The sequence below is a fragment of the Poeciliopsis prolifica genome, unplaced genomic scaffold (assembly GCF_027474105.1).
Source record: "Poeciliopsis prolifica strain line A6 unplaced genomic scaffold, Auburn_PproV2 SCAFFOLD003, whole genome shotgun sequence".
Lineage (NCBI taxonomy): Eukaryota > Metazoa > Chordata > Actinopteri > Cyprinodontiformes > Poeciliidae > Poeciliopsis > Poeciliopsis prolifica.
Genome location: NW_026562378.1, coordinates 4,227,501 through 4,244,332, shown reverse-complemented (window position 1 = coordinate 4,244,332; position 16,832 = coordinate 4,227,501). Strand labels below are relative to the sequence as shown.

The following is a 16,832-nucleotide window of genomic DNA, read 5'->3' as shown; positions in this document are numbered from 1 at the left end:
CAGTATTGCGTCGATCAGATGCGTGCGTCTGCGGAAAGTCGAGCCAGAGTTGAACTTTTAACTGTGCGTCTTCTGTTGCAGGGAAGCTGATTGAAATTGAACATCAGAGCACTCTGCACAGCTCGATGCTTCCAGGGTGGGAAGACCTGGTGAGGCGCTGCATGCAGATGTTCCTTAACAGAAGTGAAGGACAGCCGTGGTCGTACAAACGCCACTATCAAGACGGTATGTTCTTAGGCTCCTGGCTCATTGGCAGTCAGACTTTTTCTTGTCACATTAAAATGTTTCCATGTTTTTGCATTTGCGAAACAAGGCTGCCTACGTGTTGCTTACAGTTTGACACTTAACAGCAGCTGGCAGGGTTTTTCTACAGGGTACCAATAAATGTCATACCTTAAATGTATCTATGCAATCCATTGGTTCTTACATACTTTGAACCTTTTTAAAAGCTTAAGCTGAGGTATGATAACTTTTTTGTCATGCGGACCACATTTGTGTGTGGATGCTGGAATTCACCAGAAGGGTCAGAGGTAAAAGGTGTGGAATAAAATGAAATGGGAAAGGTGGGAAAATTTGTTGGCAGAAGAACTGTGTCCCTGGAAGAAGCCAGCCATTGTTGAGGGAAAACTGTGAGAACACCCGTTCAAAGTTGAATGGAGGAAAACCAACATGGAAAGCATCCTCAGGGTGTCTGCAAATCCTTAAAAAGTCTTGAATTAATACACCTGGAATTAGATTCTTAAAGTCTTAAATTAATTACAAAATGTGAGTTGGACTTTAATTCATTAATTACAGATCTTAAATTTTGTCTTGACATGACTCGTTAAACTGGAACATGTAGGTATCTTTCTCATTTTTCTGTCAGGTAAAAGTTTGAGTCGTGCACAGACATCTTCATTGCTTTCTGCATCTCAAAGCAGTTGAGGCTACCGCTAACTAACTCCTAATATATGCTCGCGAGCTAGCAGTTTTTGCTGTGCTTCATTGTAATACAACAAGATGCCTCAACCATCCCCTACATTTGTAGATTCTATGGTCTTAAATATGATTCACTGTGGCATTAAAAAAATATTGAAGTCTTAAATTTGACTTGCTGAAATCTGCAGACACGTTGATCTTGCTCTCAATCCCCATTTATCAGTATTCTATTAATCACTATTAATTATGCACAACCTGGAAGAAATCTATTTGCAAAAAACGTCACTAAAGACTTCACAGAGACATTTGTTGTGTTACATTAACAAAATGTAGGAGATCTTCAAATTCTCCTTTTCGGGAACTGTAGTTGATTCATAAAATTAACATTCTGTTTAAAATTTATCAAGTTTTTTTCTTGTTTTTTTAATGGGACTTTTTATCACCTTTTTCCTGCTCCAGCTTTCCATAACGGGCACTCGGAGACGCCTCTCTATCGCTTCTCCCTCTCTGACGGGACGCCAGTCACGGCCCGGACACGAACCGAGCTCTGCAGGAATCCCAACACGAATGAGCCGCTCTCTTTCCTCTCCACTCACCTGCTGCAAAGGTAGAAATGCTTCAGTAATGGAAAAGAGAACCACAATTCTTAGAAGATTCGTTCCTCATTTTATTTGCTGGTTCTCTGCAGGGAGCACAGCGCTTATCGCGGAACACAGAGCGGCCACATGAGGCCTCAAAACATGGGCGTGAACAACCCCAGCCAGCACATGAACATGGGTCCAGGGGGGAACATGGGCATGAACAGGGGCTATGGCATGGCGGAGCACGGCAATATGCCACAAAGAGGAGGCCCCCCTTACTCCGTCGGCGGCCGCATGAATCCCATGAACCAGATGAACCACATGCATCAGATGAATCAAATGAATCCCATGCATCAGATGAACAACATGCATCAGATGAATCAGATGAATTCCATGCATTCGATGAACACGATGAACCAAATGGGGTCCATGAACCAGGTGAATCCGATGGGCCATCACAGCATGCAGCAGCAGCAGCAGATGAGCCAGTTCCATGGAGCTGGAGCGTACGGGATGGGTATGACCAGTCCCACTCAAGCCAGTCCAGGGATCAATGGGCCACACAATGTCATGGGTTCACCCAGAGTCCGAGGAAGCCCCAAGACGGGCGCCAGTCCTTTCTCTCCTGGAGGTATCGGTGAAACTTTCAGTAAACTATAAGTTAATACATTTGTTAAACATGGATTCTCTTTCTGCCTATTTTTGCACATACCGGATTTAAAAAAAGCTGTTTTTGACTCCAGCATGTTTGGTCAGCTGGATTTCCAGCTGCATGTAGGCAAGTGTTGTTGACAGCAATGAAGAACATCTCTCTGCATTCACACAAAGAACATAAGAACATGACCTTGTTCTATTTTTAAACCCTGTTTCTATCGTTTTTTTCGCACATTTTAAATCATCCCATTGTTTGATTAAAGAAAGTCGATTGAAGTATCAAAATTCAAAGTAACTTCCTCTGGCAAAAAAAAGAAAAAAATACAATCTAGTTTCTGGCTTTTTTTTTTTTTTTTAAACGGTCAATTTGCACAAAGGGGAGATGGAAAAATGTGAGTTTAAACATTGTGGCCAGTAGCAGTTTATTTGCATAAAAGTGGCAGAGCATTGAGCTCTTATGAAAGGAGCACAAAATAAGCAGAGCTACCCAGACTAAATTATTTGAGAATGATTTTTTTACTAAATACGTTGTATGGCTCATAGACCTATCCTAACCTATTTGAGGAACCATAATAGGTCAACTTTTAAGTATGTTCTGCTTTCTTACGTTTATTTGTCTTGTACCATGTTGCAGCTTTAAACTCCCCCATGAGCTCCAGCCATACTGGGAACTCTGGAGGCGGAACAGGAGGAGCCAGCTACTCCAGCAGCTCCTTAAACGCCCTCCAAGCCATCAGCGAGGGCGTCGGGAACCCGATGCATCCATCTCTCACATCGCCGCCACCACAAAAGCCCGACAGCTCCCCGAGCATAAACTCCACCAATCAGGCAGCAGGTGGCCCCTGTAAAGCAGGCCCCCCACCATATTCAGAATCCAAGAGCCCAGGCAGCTCGCTGGGGGCAGATCAGCAGTCGCAGCAGCACCCACACACCCCGACCGCAGAGGGCCCTCCGGACCGGCCGGACAGCCAGGCGTGCCTTGGAGCCGGAGACTCCAACCGGCGGGCCCCCGACAAGTGCAACAAGAAGCTCCTGCAGCTTCTCACCTCTCCAACAGACGAACTGGTGCAGCCCAATCAGACGCTCGGCTCGGCGCCCGCTTCCTTGCCCGACGCCAAGGACGGGGCCCCCGGAGTTACCAGCCCGTCCTCGACGACGGGAGTGTCGTCCTCCACCAACGAGAATCACGGCTCCGTAACGTTGTCCGGGGCAACGAGCCAGTCGCTGCAGGAGAGACACAAGATCCTCCACAAGCTGCTGCAGAACGGGAACACGGCCGACGACGTGGCCCGCATCACGGCCGAGGCCACGGGCAAGAGCTGCTTGGACGCGGGGACGCCGGAGCCGGGGCCCGCCGCCGGAGCCGCGGGCGGGAAGGGACCCGAACCCAAGAAGGAGCAGCACAGCCCCAAAAAGGAGAAGCCCCGCCCCCTCCTTCAGTACCTTCTCAATAAAGACGAATCTAAGGAAGGAGGCGACGTCAAGCCAAAGCTGGAGGATTTGGACAGGAGAGGAAGCAAGGCGGGTGGAGTCAGCAGCTCGGGCCCTCACACCCTGGATGGGAAGGTGAAGCAGGAGCCGACTGATGAGGTAGGACTTTGAATGTTCCATTCATAGATGGGGTCGTATTTAATAAATGAACAGGTTACATTTGTAATGAATACTTTTTCTTTCTTCAGACGGAGACTCTGGAGACCATCTTGGGCGTTCCGCGGAGCAACTCCGGATTCTATCCCGAGCCAGACTCCAGAGCTGGGAAGGAAACGGGAAACAAGCAAGGAGCCATGTCTGACACGCTACTTGGTGAGGCGTCTTAAATCAACGCGTCATAATCAAACGCTATGAATGAGTGGTGTAAAAACAATTCTCCTGTGTCATGAAAAAGCATTCATTCATGCATGCAGGTGTTCTGGTGTTTCCCTGACAGCTTTGGACATGACTGAAAATGTTTCCGGTCCATCAGAGCAACTATGAATATCAGATTTGAAACTGCCGATTCCCTTGGCGATCTGCAGATCAGTTTATCTGGACTGAAGCGATTACTTGGATTAATTGTGATTAAATTAAATATTCATCAACTAATTTAGTAATCAGTTATCCGTCAACTCAGAAAATTCAGCAATAAGATGTTTATTTTCATATTCAAAAGGAACATTTTATTCAGTTGTGTTTTGCATAATTGTTTGTTTATTTGCATCTTTTCAAGTCTTTCTAATTGAAAAATCTGAGGAATGTTTTTATCCAATTAATCATCTGAATAATCGATAGGTTAATCAACCACTAAAATAATTGTTAGTTCATTTGTAATGTTGTTTTGTTGTTGCGGTTTTTTGTCTCCTCTGAGAATTGACTGTTTCCTCGGTTTAAGTGCAATAATGCGAGCTGATCTCGTTGACATTTGTGTCTCAGATGGGGACAGAGTCCCAGGCCTGGCAGCGCAGCGCGTGCCTTTCCAGAGAGCTTTGTCCTTGGATGCAAAGCCCCCGGATGGAGAGATGGCAGTTGGAGGCGGAGGACTGGCAGCGAGACAGAACGTCCCCTGTCCATCGCTGGTCAAACAGGAGAACATGGATCCTTCTATCCGACCCGGACTGGTGCCCAATGGCTTTCCCGGAGGCATGGGTGTGTGTCCACCCCGAGGAAACGCAGCAAGTAATTTAAAACGACAAAACCTTTACACACACACACACACACACACACACACACACACACACACACACACACACACACACACACACACACACACACACACACACACAATAAAAACAAGACAGTCATCATGCAAAAATGAATGTGAAATAGTTAAATAGATGGGACTTTCAGGGTGCTACGTTAGCAGAGTCGAAAAAGCTTGTTTTCGAAACCATTAGGACTGAAATGATTAGTCAAATTAATTGTGATTAAATGATTCATTAAAATAATAAAATAGTCTACTAATTTTGTAATTGATTAATTGTTAACCCTTAGTATATGGACTCAGTAAAAGGTCATTTCCTGAAAGACATAATCAGAGAAATCAATGAGCTTAAGTGGTTAAATGAAACATTTTCAGAATGTATAAATTGTTTTATGCGATTAATCAATTAAAACAATCGCTGCAGCCCCAGAAACTATTTGACCTTTGTTGTACAGGAGGAATGGGCAGAGGTATCCATCAGCGCCCTCCTATGGCGGTTCCAGGCGAGTGGGGGATGCAGAGGCCCAATAGCAACCCTGTGGCCGGACCGGGACACCCAGGCATGTCTCGTCCGGGCCAAATGGGGTTACCCATGATGAACCGCTCCAATAGTGTGCCTGCGAACCCCAGATCGATGCTGCAGCAGCAACTCATGGATATGGGTATGACGTGTGATCAGAGATCAGCTGGGCGGGGTTTTATGGAGTAAAAAAAAAAGCAACATAGAAATAAGAAAGCCAGACTGCTGAAATGGATCTGAACTGTTTTATGGTGGATGCTTTACTAGGTTGTTTTTTTTTAATACATAAAACGTCCACTATCTCTTCTGCAGGTAATAATGAAGGCGGTATGGCCATGAGTCCGTTTGGTGGAAACGGCCCTCCTCCTCGGTCTCCCTCCTGGCCTGACTCCGCCATGGGAATGGACCGACCGGCAAATTGTTCAAACAGGTGAATATTTTGCTGCTTTTTCACACCTTTGGGTTTTTCAGGTTAGTTTAAGACACTAATAATTCGTCCACTTTGTAGTCTCTAACAGAGACCTAATCGTTTTTGTGTCACTCGGTCGACCTAGGGACACGTTAGTTCATCCCCTGGAGGAGCTCCTGGGGACTCTGCCCAGTAACGATGGTCCGACTGATGAAAGAGCTCTTCTGGACCAGCTGGACTCCCTGCTCAAGACCGCTGATGTCATTGCTCTGCAGGAAATAGATCGAGCCCTGGGGATCCCTGAAATAGTGGGCCAGGTACAGACTAACTTGGAGCTAAAGATTTGCGTTCACTTACTGGATGTTGGTGGCCGTAGTTTGTCACGCACATCCATTTTATTGTTTATCCGTTTGACACGATTTTCATCAACACATCGACTGTTTGTCAGATTTGCTGCTTCAACTCTTCTAGGAAGGCCTTTTCAGGAATTTTCAAACTATTTTTCTAGAAATGCATATGTGAGGTCAGACACCGATGTTGGACACCTGAGTGAAGTTGCCCCCACCTTCTTCAAATTAAACAAAATTGGACTCAAATGTTTGTGCAGCAAAACTTGTCATTTGTGGCATTATAAATCTTAATATTTTAATTTAAAAAGTTTCTATGAACCAACTTGAAACGAACTTCATGTGCAGAAACTCTACTGATGTCTGTCCACTAAGCATGGTCTCTGTGACGTCTTTAAGAGAGACTGATGCTTTGACTAGACTCACCACACAAGAAAGCCTGTCACATTGAGCAACAAATCAATAAAGTGAGTTTGATCATTTCCTTTCTGACGGGCAGTTTTGTTAACAGATGTTGTATGTTTTAATGCAAATTTGCATAAAAATGTAGTTATTTACAAAATAATCCCAGATAATGCACTTTTAACAGACCTTTAATGCAACTTGTAATGCAAATGTGCTTTGAAAGTGTCATTATTTACCAAGAGACACTTTTGGTAAATAATGACACATTACCGGATCTTTAAAATATCTTCCAGTCGCATCGTTCTGTTCTTTACAAATTGACAAAAATGCATTGGTCATGGAGAGAACTTGCGTTATTATAGTTTTATCAGCATATCAATTGAAAATAGTCTCAAAATGACAGTATTATTATTGTTTATTGCATTCATTTCTGGGACAATTTATTGCCTAGCAAAATGAGTTACCGTTGCAGGGCTGCTAACTTTGTGTTGCTTTGTGTTGCTATGCTGCCCTGCTGCTCCAGTAGAGTTTTACCTCCATAACTTCTGTCTTCGTCTCTTGCAGGCCCAGGGACCCGAAGTCCCCCAGACGTGCCCGGATCAGGTGCAGGGTCCTTGCCTCCCGTCAGAACAATTTCCAGGCCTCGACTCCTCGATGAGCTTGGACCAGAAGCCAATCTATGGCCAGGCTTACCCGGGCCCACAGTCAATGGGAATGCAGCCTGGTTACGCAGGTAACTCGATGCAGGGCCAGTCGCCTGGCGGCTTCAACCCCATGATGAATCAGATGGGCCAGACAGGAGGCTTCCCTGGCATGGCGAGCATGGGGGCCATGGGCAACCCCCGCGCAAACATGCAGCGGCCTCGCATGATGACCGCCACCAAGCCTCTCCGACTGCAGCTGCAGCAGAGACTGCAGGGACAGCAGGTGAACACTCAGAACCCCCAGAATCATCTTTTTATTAATTCTCCTTCTGTGTTTCCATTAACCTTAAATTGCCGCCAGGCGCATTGAAAAGCGTTTTTGTGTCTTCTTTGGCAGTTTATGAACCAGGCACGACAAGGCATGAAAATGGAAAACGTCCCTGGAGGAAACCCCGCCATGCGCTCAGCCATGCAGCCCGGCATGCAGTCAGCAGGGATGAGTGGTCAGGTATGCAGTAAACACCATGCATATCGCTTCAGGTTCCTGATCAACAGGGCTGCAGCTGACAATGATTCCAGTAGTCCATTAATCTGTCGATTATTCTGACAATTAACTGATTACTCTGACGATTAATCCCTTATTTTGATGACTAATTAAATTTAAAAATGTCCACATTCTGCAGATTTCTTTATTTAACCGCTTGAGGCTTGTTGTAGATGCAAATATCCAAATAATTCAAGCAAACAGAAAAAACTGACAAATTGTACTGTCCAAAAAGACGTAAAGTTCTTTTTTTTAACGTTCTCTGTCATTTCTTACAAAGGACGCACTTGAAGCCAAAACAGTTTTTTAACGTCAACATGAGTTTTGAGTAGGACATATTTACAGACCAAGGTTCTTGTTAGCTTAGATGAAAAGGTTTTCTTTCTTTTTTTTACACAGTTTTGACTTAACTACTGCTCTGAATATGTTGCTCTTTCAGCAAATTATTTGATGATAAAGAATCACAATCAGTCGGATGAGTCAATCGGTTACTTAACCCAGTGACTGCATGGGTTGTTGTGTGTCTGCAGCCGGGTTTCCTGAGTGCCCAGATGATGGCTCAGCGCACCAGAGACAACATGATGAGGAGGCAGAGGATGGTGATGATAATGCAGCAGCAGCAGCAGCAACAGAATCAAGCGGCGGCAGGAGGCTTCAGCCCCCCTCCTAACGTCACTGCACCAGGTGGCATGGAGAACCCCCTGGTGGGAGGGCCCCCGATGAATCAGCCCGGACAGCAGGGATTTAACTACGCAAGTAACTACGGTGAGCGAAGTGAGGCAGAGACGGTCGTCTGCAACGGTCCTCAGGTTTCAGCTTCATATCCGTTGTTGTTCCAGGGATGAACCAGCAGGGGGACTCGGCATTCATGGCTCCCGGCAGCAGCCCGCCGGGGAATATGATGCAAGGCCGAATGGGAGGGCCTCCACAGAACGCCATGATGGCGGGGATGCAGGGGAATCCCCAGGGAGGGCACATGTACCCGTCTGGAGACATGAAAGGCTGGCCACAGGGAGGAATGCAGAGAAATAAGTGTGTACCATCATCCATTCATTGGATATTCCAGGGTTGTTGCTTTTTTTTCCTGTGTGTTTGACTCTATTTTTGTTTCTTTCCAGCCCTTATCCTCAGCAACAGTTCCCACAGCAGGCCAACCAGGGCCAGTTTGGACCCATGATGATGAACCCCACAATGAGTGGACCGGGACCAGTCAGCGGCCCAGCAGCAGGACAGATGTCTCAGATGCAAGGCCAGATGGGGATGAACCCAATGGGGATGAACAGGCTGCCAATGGGACCCGATCCGGTAGATAAAACGTTGCACTACCACAAAATTCTAAACATCTAGACATTTTATCCTGATGCGACCACAGAATTTAGTGGATTTTATTGGGTTTCATTGTGACAGATACAAATGCAACATAAAAACCCTTAAAAAAATGCCTCAATCACAGAAAATAAGAAGAAAAAAATTTAAATGCCACAAATGGCTGAAACAACTGCAAATACAAAACACTGGAAACTTTCCACAAAATGAAAATCCTCCAGACCACTAGGGGAAGTCTAGAGTAAGTGACATTACCGCCTTAAATAAGCTGCTGTTTTATAATTTTCTTTCTTCGTCTGACTTGGCATCCAATTAAAACACAACACCCGCACTTTACTGAGTACAGTTTGACGCCACCTAGTGGCCCGGAGGTCTTCTGTTTATGGTGCAAATTTGATGTGTTTTGTGATGTTTTTTTTGTTTTTTTTTTGCTACCTGTTGCATTTTTTCTTCTGCTTTTGTTTCCTGTTGTTGCAACATTTTCAATTTGCATTTCTGTCATTGATCGGAGGTTTTTGCTGACATTTTCTGTAGTTGCAACATTTTTTGACTAGCATTTTTCTCTGTTGCATTTGTTCTGTGAGTGCTTGTGTCTGTTGGAGTTTTCATGCAGTTAAGATGAGGGACAGTTTTTGTTGCAATCTGTCGTCTGGCCTTTACACAGACATCTTTTCCCATTCCTCTCTTCAAAACATCAGCTTTAACGGAGTGTTCAGTTTTAAAATTTCAATGTCATTATAGTTTGCACAGATAACAGTATAAGAGTAAAAAAAAATAGTTTCATACACGATGCTGTATTCATCTCTACGACATGAACGTTGGTTTCATGATGGACCTCTGTCTCTCCAGAAGTTCTGCTGAGGACCGCTGGCGGACTCTTCCAGCTGGACCAGCACGCCCCAGACGGTAGATACCCTCCCGCCCCCACCAGCCCCCGCTCCCTCTTCTTGCTAAACAAAGTAAGAAACGATGACTCAGAAGCCTGGGTGCAGTCAGGTAACGTGGGACTGTACTGCAATAAGAGAAGTGGGCCACAGAGACTGCTTTGTGCAAACTTTTTATTCCAAGTCGGAGCCTTGGAAGCACAAAAATCGACCCGCGTCTGTTTGGGCAGCTGACCCTGAGCCGTCGGGCGGCGTTCAGCGGCGCAGCCAGGACACAGAACAGGACTACGGTACGACTGGCCGCGGCTGCACTTTACCAGGAAGCCTCTTTGTTTCTGGAGGTGGGGGAGAGGTGGGAAAGAAAAGGTGGATGCAATATTCCTTCATCTTTGCAGCCTTACTAGAGATTCAATGCCTTTACAACAGTTTCAGTTTGTTTTTTCTCGTTTTCCTTAGCCTTTAAATGCACCTCATTCTTAAGTCATTGGAAGCTGTAAGCACACAGTTTACTAATAATGTTATGCAGATTGGAGCAATAATTCTTGCCTCTATGCTTTCGACTGTAACTGAGCATCATAATCCATGTTTTTAAGAGAGAATAAAACCAACAAAAAAACGAATGGTACTGCAGTATTAGATGTCTCGTATGTCTTCTGTGAATATGAATTGTAAATAGTGGAGAAATATATATCAGCCCTGCTTTTTATAGGCCCTTTCTTGCACAAAAAAAAGAGACCTGGTTGTATTTTTGTGTCCCATAGGTCAAAGCTGATTTGGTTGATTTTTATTTGTTTTGTTTTGTAGTTTTTTGCAACACGTTTGGTTTCCTGTTCTTGTCAGTTTCCCAAATTATTTTCATTTCCCCCTTTATTGTGTTTGTTTCTCATCTTTTAGCAAAGCACTTTTTTTTTTTACATAGTTGAGGAGCATCTGGGTTGGTTCAAGTGAAGGAACGAAAAGACACAAACTCGTTAGCGTGAGTTCGTTGATTTGGTTAGGACACTCCCACCCCTCCCGTCTCCTTAAAGCTGCAGGATTTTTTTTTTTTTTGTTTGTTCTCTCTGTCTTCGTTTCGACTGTTATGGACCGGCAGGATCTACCTTTTCAACACGCGCAATCCAAAGATATTTTTCCACATCTGTGTATAGTTTGAGGTTTTTGATGTACATTTTTTTATGAGATGTGTTATCTATTATTGGAATGGTAAATGGGTACATATCATGGATCTGTTTAAATAAAATTAATTAAAAAAGTAAAAAAAAACAACATAGGACGGTTCTGGAAATGGAGGAAAATACTCGGCTCATCGGAGTGAAGAGGACCTGAAGCTTTGAACTTGCTGGAAGTTTTTTTTTGTTTTGTTTTGTTTTTCCCCTTCTAGGAAACAAAATGCATGTTTTTGCTGTGTTCAAGAAATACCAATGGAATGACAGACATCCACTTTGAAACATATCAATATTTCTTCTATTTTTCAGGAAGCAACGTTTGTTTAAGCTGTCCAGATTTTGTTACTTCAAGATAAATAACAAAAAAAAAAGAAACTTTTTGAGTCGAATGAAGTACAAAAAAGTCGAAACATTTTTAGTTTTTCTTCGTTTGGAGGTGGAATAAGCTGACATTTTACGGGATGTATATTCAAAAATGTTTCTGTTGATGTTGATATTGTTGTAAATACAAATTTATATTTAAACATTCTCGACTCTGCGTTCGTATCTGCGTGCAAATCATCTGTTTTTATTAGTGTGGATCTAATAAAGACATGTTGCCTTCTCGTTGTTGGTCTGATACTGTTTAAAATAAAAACTCTGCTGATTTTATTCTTCCTGTTACACCAGTAAAATATCTAACATTTGGAGAACTTTGCTGATTTAGGATTGTCTGTAGGACTCATAGGCTAAACCGCACATTGAAAGTGACTTCTATGTCTATTAAATAAATAAAAAAAAGTACAATCTTTTTTGTCCCAGATAGCATTATGAGTTATTTTCAAATATATTAAAAATCTGTTCATGCACGGTTGAGCATAGCAGTATCTCTCGAAACTTGAGACGTGACGATGTCTGCAACAAGTAAAAAAATATGTTTAAATCCTGAAACAAAATGAAAAATCAAACAATTATAATATACTTTCTGGATTATGTATGTTCCAGGATTATGTATTTTCCAGGCCCATTGTGCCATTTTATAGCACAAGAAATTAACTGTTTCCTTCAGTTGTAAAAAATGCTACATATATCTAATATGACCAGAAAGACATGTGACTTTATTATTTAACGCCTCTGTCTCTTTAAGAAACTCCTGCTCCTTCTGACTCCAGCTTCAGGAAGTCAGAGTCGTGCTCCTCTATTAACGCCCAGCAGATGCTGATCCCCCAGGTGTTTGTAAATTTCTGCTGGCTAGTCTGAAGGAGCCGAGTGTCACTCTGATGTGGAGGCTTGGAAACTGCAGCTCTGAGAAGGAGCTTCACCTGCAGACTGCACACGGTCAGTCTAGGCGTTTTGCACAGCTAGATGGCTGCCATGGGAGATTCCTCAAATCTGCCTGGAAGAACTAAAGCAACACTCCATGTATGTTTTTCATGATGGAATATAACATGACGTAAAGCTCCAAATAGTCAGTTTTACATTAATACTGCCTTTTAAAATTAAACAAAATGTCAAAATATATATATATGATTTTGAAGACAGACTAATGGAGGAAATGCTTTCATAATTATTTCAGAAGAGGCTTTCCTGACCCCAGCTTAAGGCCACAATTCAGTTGTAATAAATGAAAAAATATTCTACATCTGTAAATTAGTGTATGTTGGTGTGTCACCACCACAAGCATGCTGTCAGCATCAACTGTGTAAAATAATAAACGGACAATCCTTAGAAACATTTTTGAAATCCTAAATTATTCCCATCAAATGCAAAAAAAATAATAAAATAAAATGAAAAAAATCAACAAATACATGAAAAAAAGCGACTCTGTCCAAGTTGTTTGTGAAACGTCACCATGTCACCGGAAGAGGGCGCTGTTGTCTCCCTGTGGGTTTTCCACCTGAATGCTGGGTGTAATTAGCTGTGGTGTCGCCAGAGGGAGCTAAAGTACAAGCGAGGCGACACGATGATTCCTTCACGTCTGTGTATTACAGGACGAGCGTGGAAATTAAATTGGTACCGAGACTGAGATATGTGATTGAAAATGCGAATTAGATAATAATAATAATAATAATAATAATAATAATAATAATAATAATAATAATAATAATAATAATAATAATAATAATAATAAATATGGGCGCCAGAGAGGTATGTGCTTGTGAATCTTCCCAGCTTGGTCAACGCTCAGTGAGCCGTGCGCCATATTAGCTCATTAGCTAATATTTAGCGGACTAGGGGTAAGAACCTGGCTGCTAAAGCGATGCGATGAAAACTATGAAGGAGATTGTGTGTTAAAAAGGGCCTCAGCTCCTGGAATTAAAAACAAAACAAAAAAAAAAAGTTTCCCTGTGTATATTAATAGGTAACTTACGCGTACCAGTGTACTGTGGGAATCTCTCTCTTTCTCTCTCTTTCGCTCTCTCTCTCTCTTTCGCTCTCTCTCTCTCTCTCTCTTTCTCTCTCTTTCTCGCTGTCTCTCTCTCTCTTTGGCGTGATTCCCAGCCCATCTGCGGCCTGGCCCGCGGATTACTGTTTGTTAATGTTTCAATCAGCTGTGTGTTGAGGAATGCGGAGCTATTTAACCTGAACTTCCCCAGGTGTGCCGAGGCGCCGCTCAGTCTGGGCCCCTCCGCCCTCCCCTGCCCTTGGCACAGAGCTCTATCACACAAACACAATCACACACTGGCCGCGCCGGGGCTGCAGCTGTGCGCATCGCACCGCAGGGAAATGGGGAAAACATTGCACCAGGGAGACAGAATAAATCTTAGAGCGGATCGCCTCGCCAAAAAAGCTCGTGTTTTTTCTTTCTGTCTTTTTTTTTCCTTTAAACCACAGAGAAAGAGAGAGAAAGAGAGAGAGAGAGAGAGAGAGAGAGAGAGAGAGAGAGAGAGAGAGAGAGAGAGAGAGAGAGAGAGAGAGAGAGAGAGGCTGACACAGAGCTGCAGATTTACGCGATAACATATTGGAACAGCACATTTAAATGATGTGTTATGACGTGAAACAAGCCCCCCTTTTACATTATTTCTTCTTCTTCCCTTTATAAACTTCTTCTTCTTCTTCTTCGCTCTCTCTCTGTCTCTGATCATTTCACACCTGGTCGATATTAAAACGAAAGTCGATTCGATGTCAGTTTTTTTTTTTCACCGAATCTGCCCGTCTCTATCGAGGTTCGCGTTTCCTCCGGTAACGCGATACTTTAATGGCCCACGCAGAGGCAAACGTGCACTTTGCGTGCGTGGACGTGAGCCGTCGTGTCTGCCACCAGTTTGGACGTTACCTGCGGCGAGCCGGCCTGAGGGAAAGAAAGCCGAGCCGGTCCTGGACGATTTTTTAATTTTTTTTTTATCTCCTCTAAGATAAAAAATAAATAAATCTTAGACGTTTCAGTCTATCCAAACTTTTGGATCGGCTTGATTTTTGCCTTTTTTCTTTTCTTTTTTTTTCTCAAACGACTAGTTTGTGACATGCAGAAAAGTTAGACTGTCTGTGGAAGATGAGCAGCTTTGGTGCAAAAACCCTACTTTTTTGGCGTGGGGGGGGGGTTGTAAATTTGTCTGGGGTCAAAAAGAGAACAGGCAGGTCAGCTGTAATAATAAAGTGGAAAATATTATTGCAGATCCATAGTTAGATTGACGTCTCACTCCTGAATTAGAAGAAAAAAGACAAACTGCCAGATTGAATAAATCAGAGACGTACTGAGTCTTGTCTGTGATTTAATAAGTTACTCAACGTGAATAATGCTGGTCAGCTTATTAGAAAACCATTAAATTAGGTTAATAAATGTTTGGGACAACTGAGCTACTATGGTGACCTCAAATCAAATGCTGCTCAGGGGCCCCATAAAATCTTTTGCCAGCCCTGGTTGGTTGAGTATTTTTCTATTTATTTATTTATTTTGACAGCTTCTGGTAAGTTTGAGGTGTTTCTGGTGATGCGTTCACTGTCACTTCAGAAAAACATTAGCAGAGCTGTGTAAAAACGCACCATATACTACCAAGAGACTTTGCTTTATTAGAAAAGAGAAATATATATATATATAAAAAAGATTAATTTGACCTTTCAGAGCTCCATACGAGAAACAGACCCGACACAGATCCTTGTTCAAAAAATAGTGTTCTTGTTTTAATAAAAACGCAAATAAAGTACATTGTAAGAAAACAATATCTTCACATAGTGTGGCATTGTAATATACAATACAGTTTTGTCACTCAGGAATCTGAGAAATTAATTTTTCTTCTTTTACAAAACGTTTGAATTCTTTTTATGATTTTACACAAAATACAAAAGGAGAGAGAGAGAGAGAGAGAAACACGAGCTTTTTTTTCTTTTCGTTTTTTAAGAAACTCAACCAGCGGCAGCGGCCTGTCGCTGGTTGCTCCGAACTTTGTCTTGGTCCCTCTGACTGACGCAGGCTCTCTGGATCTGGACCCCCGCCGCTCTCAGAGGGCCCCCTCCCGGCCCGGAGGATGTCCGGTCTTGATTTTGTAGCTTTTGATTTATTTATTTTTTTGTATTTTTTTTTCTTTTTGTAATTTTTGTTTTTCCTAGTTGAGAGAGTTTTTCAACGTCCCTACACAGTTCGAGGCGCCAGATTTCGACGTCCTTCGCCCAGACTGTCACGCCGGGTTCGCCTCGTTGCTCCTTTCCAGGGGGTCGATGTGGGAAGACGCGCCGTCTGCACTCAGCGGCACATTATCCTCTCTTCTGAGCAGCCGTTCTGGAGGAGAGAGAGAGAGGGAGAGAAGCAGGTCAGCGCATGTTGCACACGCAAGATACGATTTTAAAGACAAAAAGCAAAAAAACAAAAACATGCGCTTTGACGCGCGGATTTGGCAACTTTACGCACTCGCGCTCTCATGCAGCCACTCCAAACGCGCATCCTGCTTTACGTGACGCTCTGATTAGTGTCTACGGCACGTGCGAGGGGAGATGGGAGAGTGGGAGGGTAGGGTGTGTGTGTGTGTGGGGGGTATTTACCTCCACAGAGATGCTGGCCAGCTCCGAGTTCAGCGTGGTCAGTGGCGTGCGGGGCACGGGTTGCTGCTGCTGGCGGCTCTTCTCCGGCTCGTCCAGCTCGACCTGCAGGTCCCAGATGTAGTCGATGACGTGTTGCAGGATCTCCACCTTGCTCGCCTTCTTGTTGGTGGGCAGCGTGGGCACGAGCTCCTTCAGCTTGCTGTAGCAGCTGTTCATGTCCTGCAGGAAGACGTTCATCTGCTCGTCCAGCAGCGGGATCTTGCACTTGGAGATGGCCAGGCTCTGCTCGGACAGGCCGATCTCTCCGCCGACCTTGCTCTTCAGGGCGCAGGTAGATCCGACAACCTTCATCTTTTCGCTTCCAACAGAATGTCGCCGCCGATTGGGGAAGGGGTACGGGGTTTAAGGGAAGAAAAAAAAAAACAAACCAAAAAAAAAAAAAAAAAAAAGAAAACACGCACACACCCCCACGCACACGCACGCGCGCAACTGAAACGAGGTTTCTTCCCTTCCTTTCGGAGGTCAGGTCTACAAGTCTGTGTTGACAGTTCGCGACAGTCCACATGGGGAAGCCTCCTCGGCTTTTTATAGGGCGGCGCGTGGGGAGGGGGGAGGGGGGAGGGGGCGTGGCCGAGCCGTCCCGTTTTTGAAGGGAGGCGGCCAATGAGAGGCGCTCAAAGGGCGCGCCGTCAGCCAATGTCCGCGCTCCGGGCTGGTTATCGGAATTTACAATCTGTATGAGGGATGGCGTTACAAATGGAAACAAATGTGCGTCTTTTATGGGTAATATGTGGGAATCCA

At 44.0% G+C, this 16,832-nt stretch overlaps 2 protein-coding genes across 4 annotated transcripts in view; one reads left to right on the top strand and one right to left on the bottom strand.

Moving 5' to 3' along the window:
- ncoa3 (nuclear receptor coactivator 3) overlaps positions 1-11,681 on the top strand; it is a 42,291-nt gene extending 30,610 nt beyond the window's left edge. For 2 of the 3 annotated variants that reach the window (XM_055027179.1, XM_055027178.1), the window contains 15 exons: positions 82-225; positions 1,378-1,525; positions 1,607-2,130; positions 2,788-3,743; positions 3,833-3,956; positions 4,563-4,805; positions 5,286-5,492; positions 5,663-5,780; positions 5,905-6,076; positions 7,076-7,438; positions 7,553-7,663; positions 8,230-8,464; positions 8,539-8,731; positions 8,818-9,004; positions 9,875-11,681. In XM_055027179.1, the coding sequence (XP_054883154.1) occupies positions 82-225; positions 1,378-1,525; positions 1,607-2,130; positions 2,788-3,743; positions 3,833-3,956; positions 4,563-4,805; positions 5,286-5,492; positions 5,663-5,780; positions 5,905-6,076; positions 7,076-7,438; positions 7,553-7,663; positions 8,230-8,464; positions 8,539-8,731; positions 8,818-9,004; positions 9,875-9,886 (3,737 nt within the window). In that variant the 3' untranslated portion in view covers positions 9,887-11,681. The remainder of the gene's footprint in view (positions 1-81; positions 226-1,377; positions 1,526-1,606; positions 2,131-2,787; positions 3,744-3,832; positions 3,957-4,562; positions 4,806-5,285; positions 5,493-5,662; positions 5,781-5,904; positions 6,077-7,075; positions 7,439-7,552; positions 7,664-8,229; positions 8,465-8,538; positions 8,732-8,817; positions 9,005-9,874) is intronic. The other variant, XM_055027180.1, reaches the window with a different exon arrangement.
- A 3,469-nt stretch (positions 11,682-15,150) lies between these two features.
- Positions 15,151-16,594, bottom strand: id1 (inhibitor of DNA binding 1, HLH protein). The gene is made up of 2 exons (XM_055027199.1): positions 16,032-16,594; positions 15,151-15,771 (listed from the first exon to the last, which is right to left on the bottom strand). Exons 1-2 carry the CDS (start codon positions 16,380-16,382, stop codon positions 15,736-15,738), a joined length of 387 nt encoding a protein of 128 aa, XP_054883174.1. The 5' UTR covers positions 16,383-16,594; the 3' UTR covers positions 15,151-15,735.
- Between the last annotated feature and the right edge of the window lie 238 nt (positions 16,595-16,832).

Excerpts from the sequence above, each read along its gene's own strand:
- id1 (XM_055027199.1), bottom strand. The coding sequence starts at position 16,382 with ATGAAGGTTGTCGGATCTACCTGCGCCCTGAAGAGCAAGGTCGGCGGA. Across the intron at positions 15,772-16,031 it reads TGGCCAGCATCTCTGTGGAG|AACGGCTGCTCAGAAGAGAG; the intron begins GTAAATACCCCC and ends TCTCTCCTCCAG.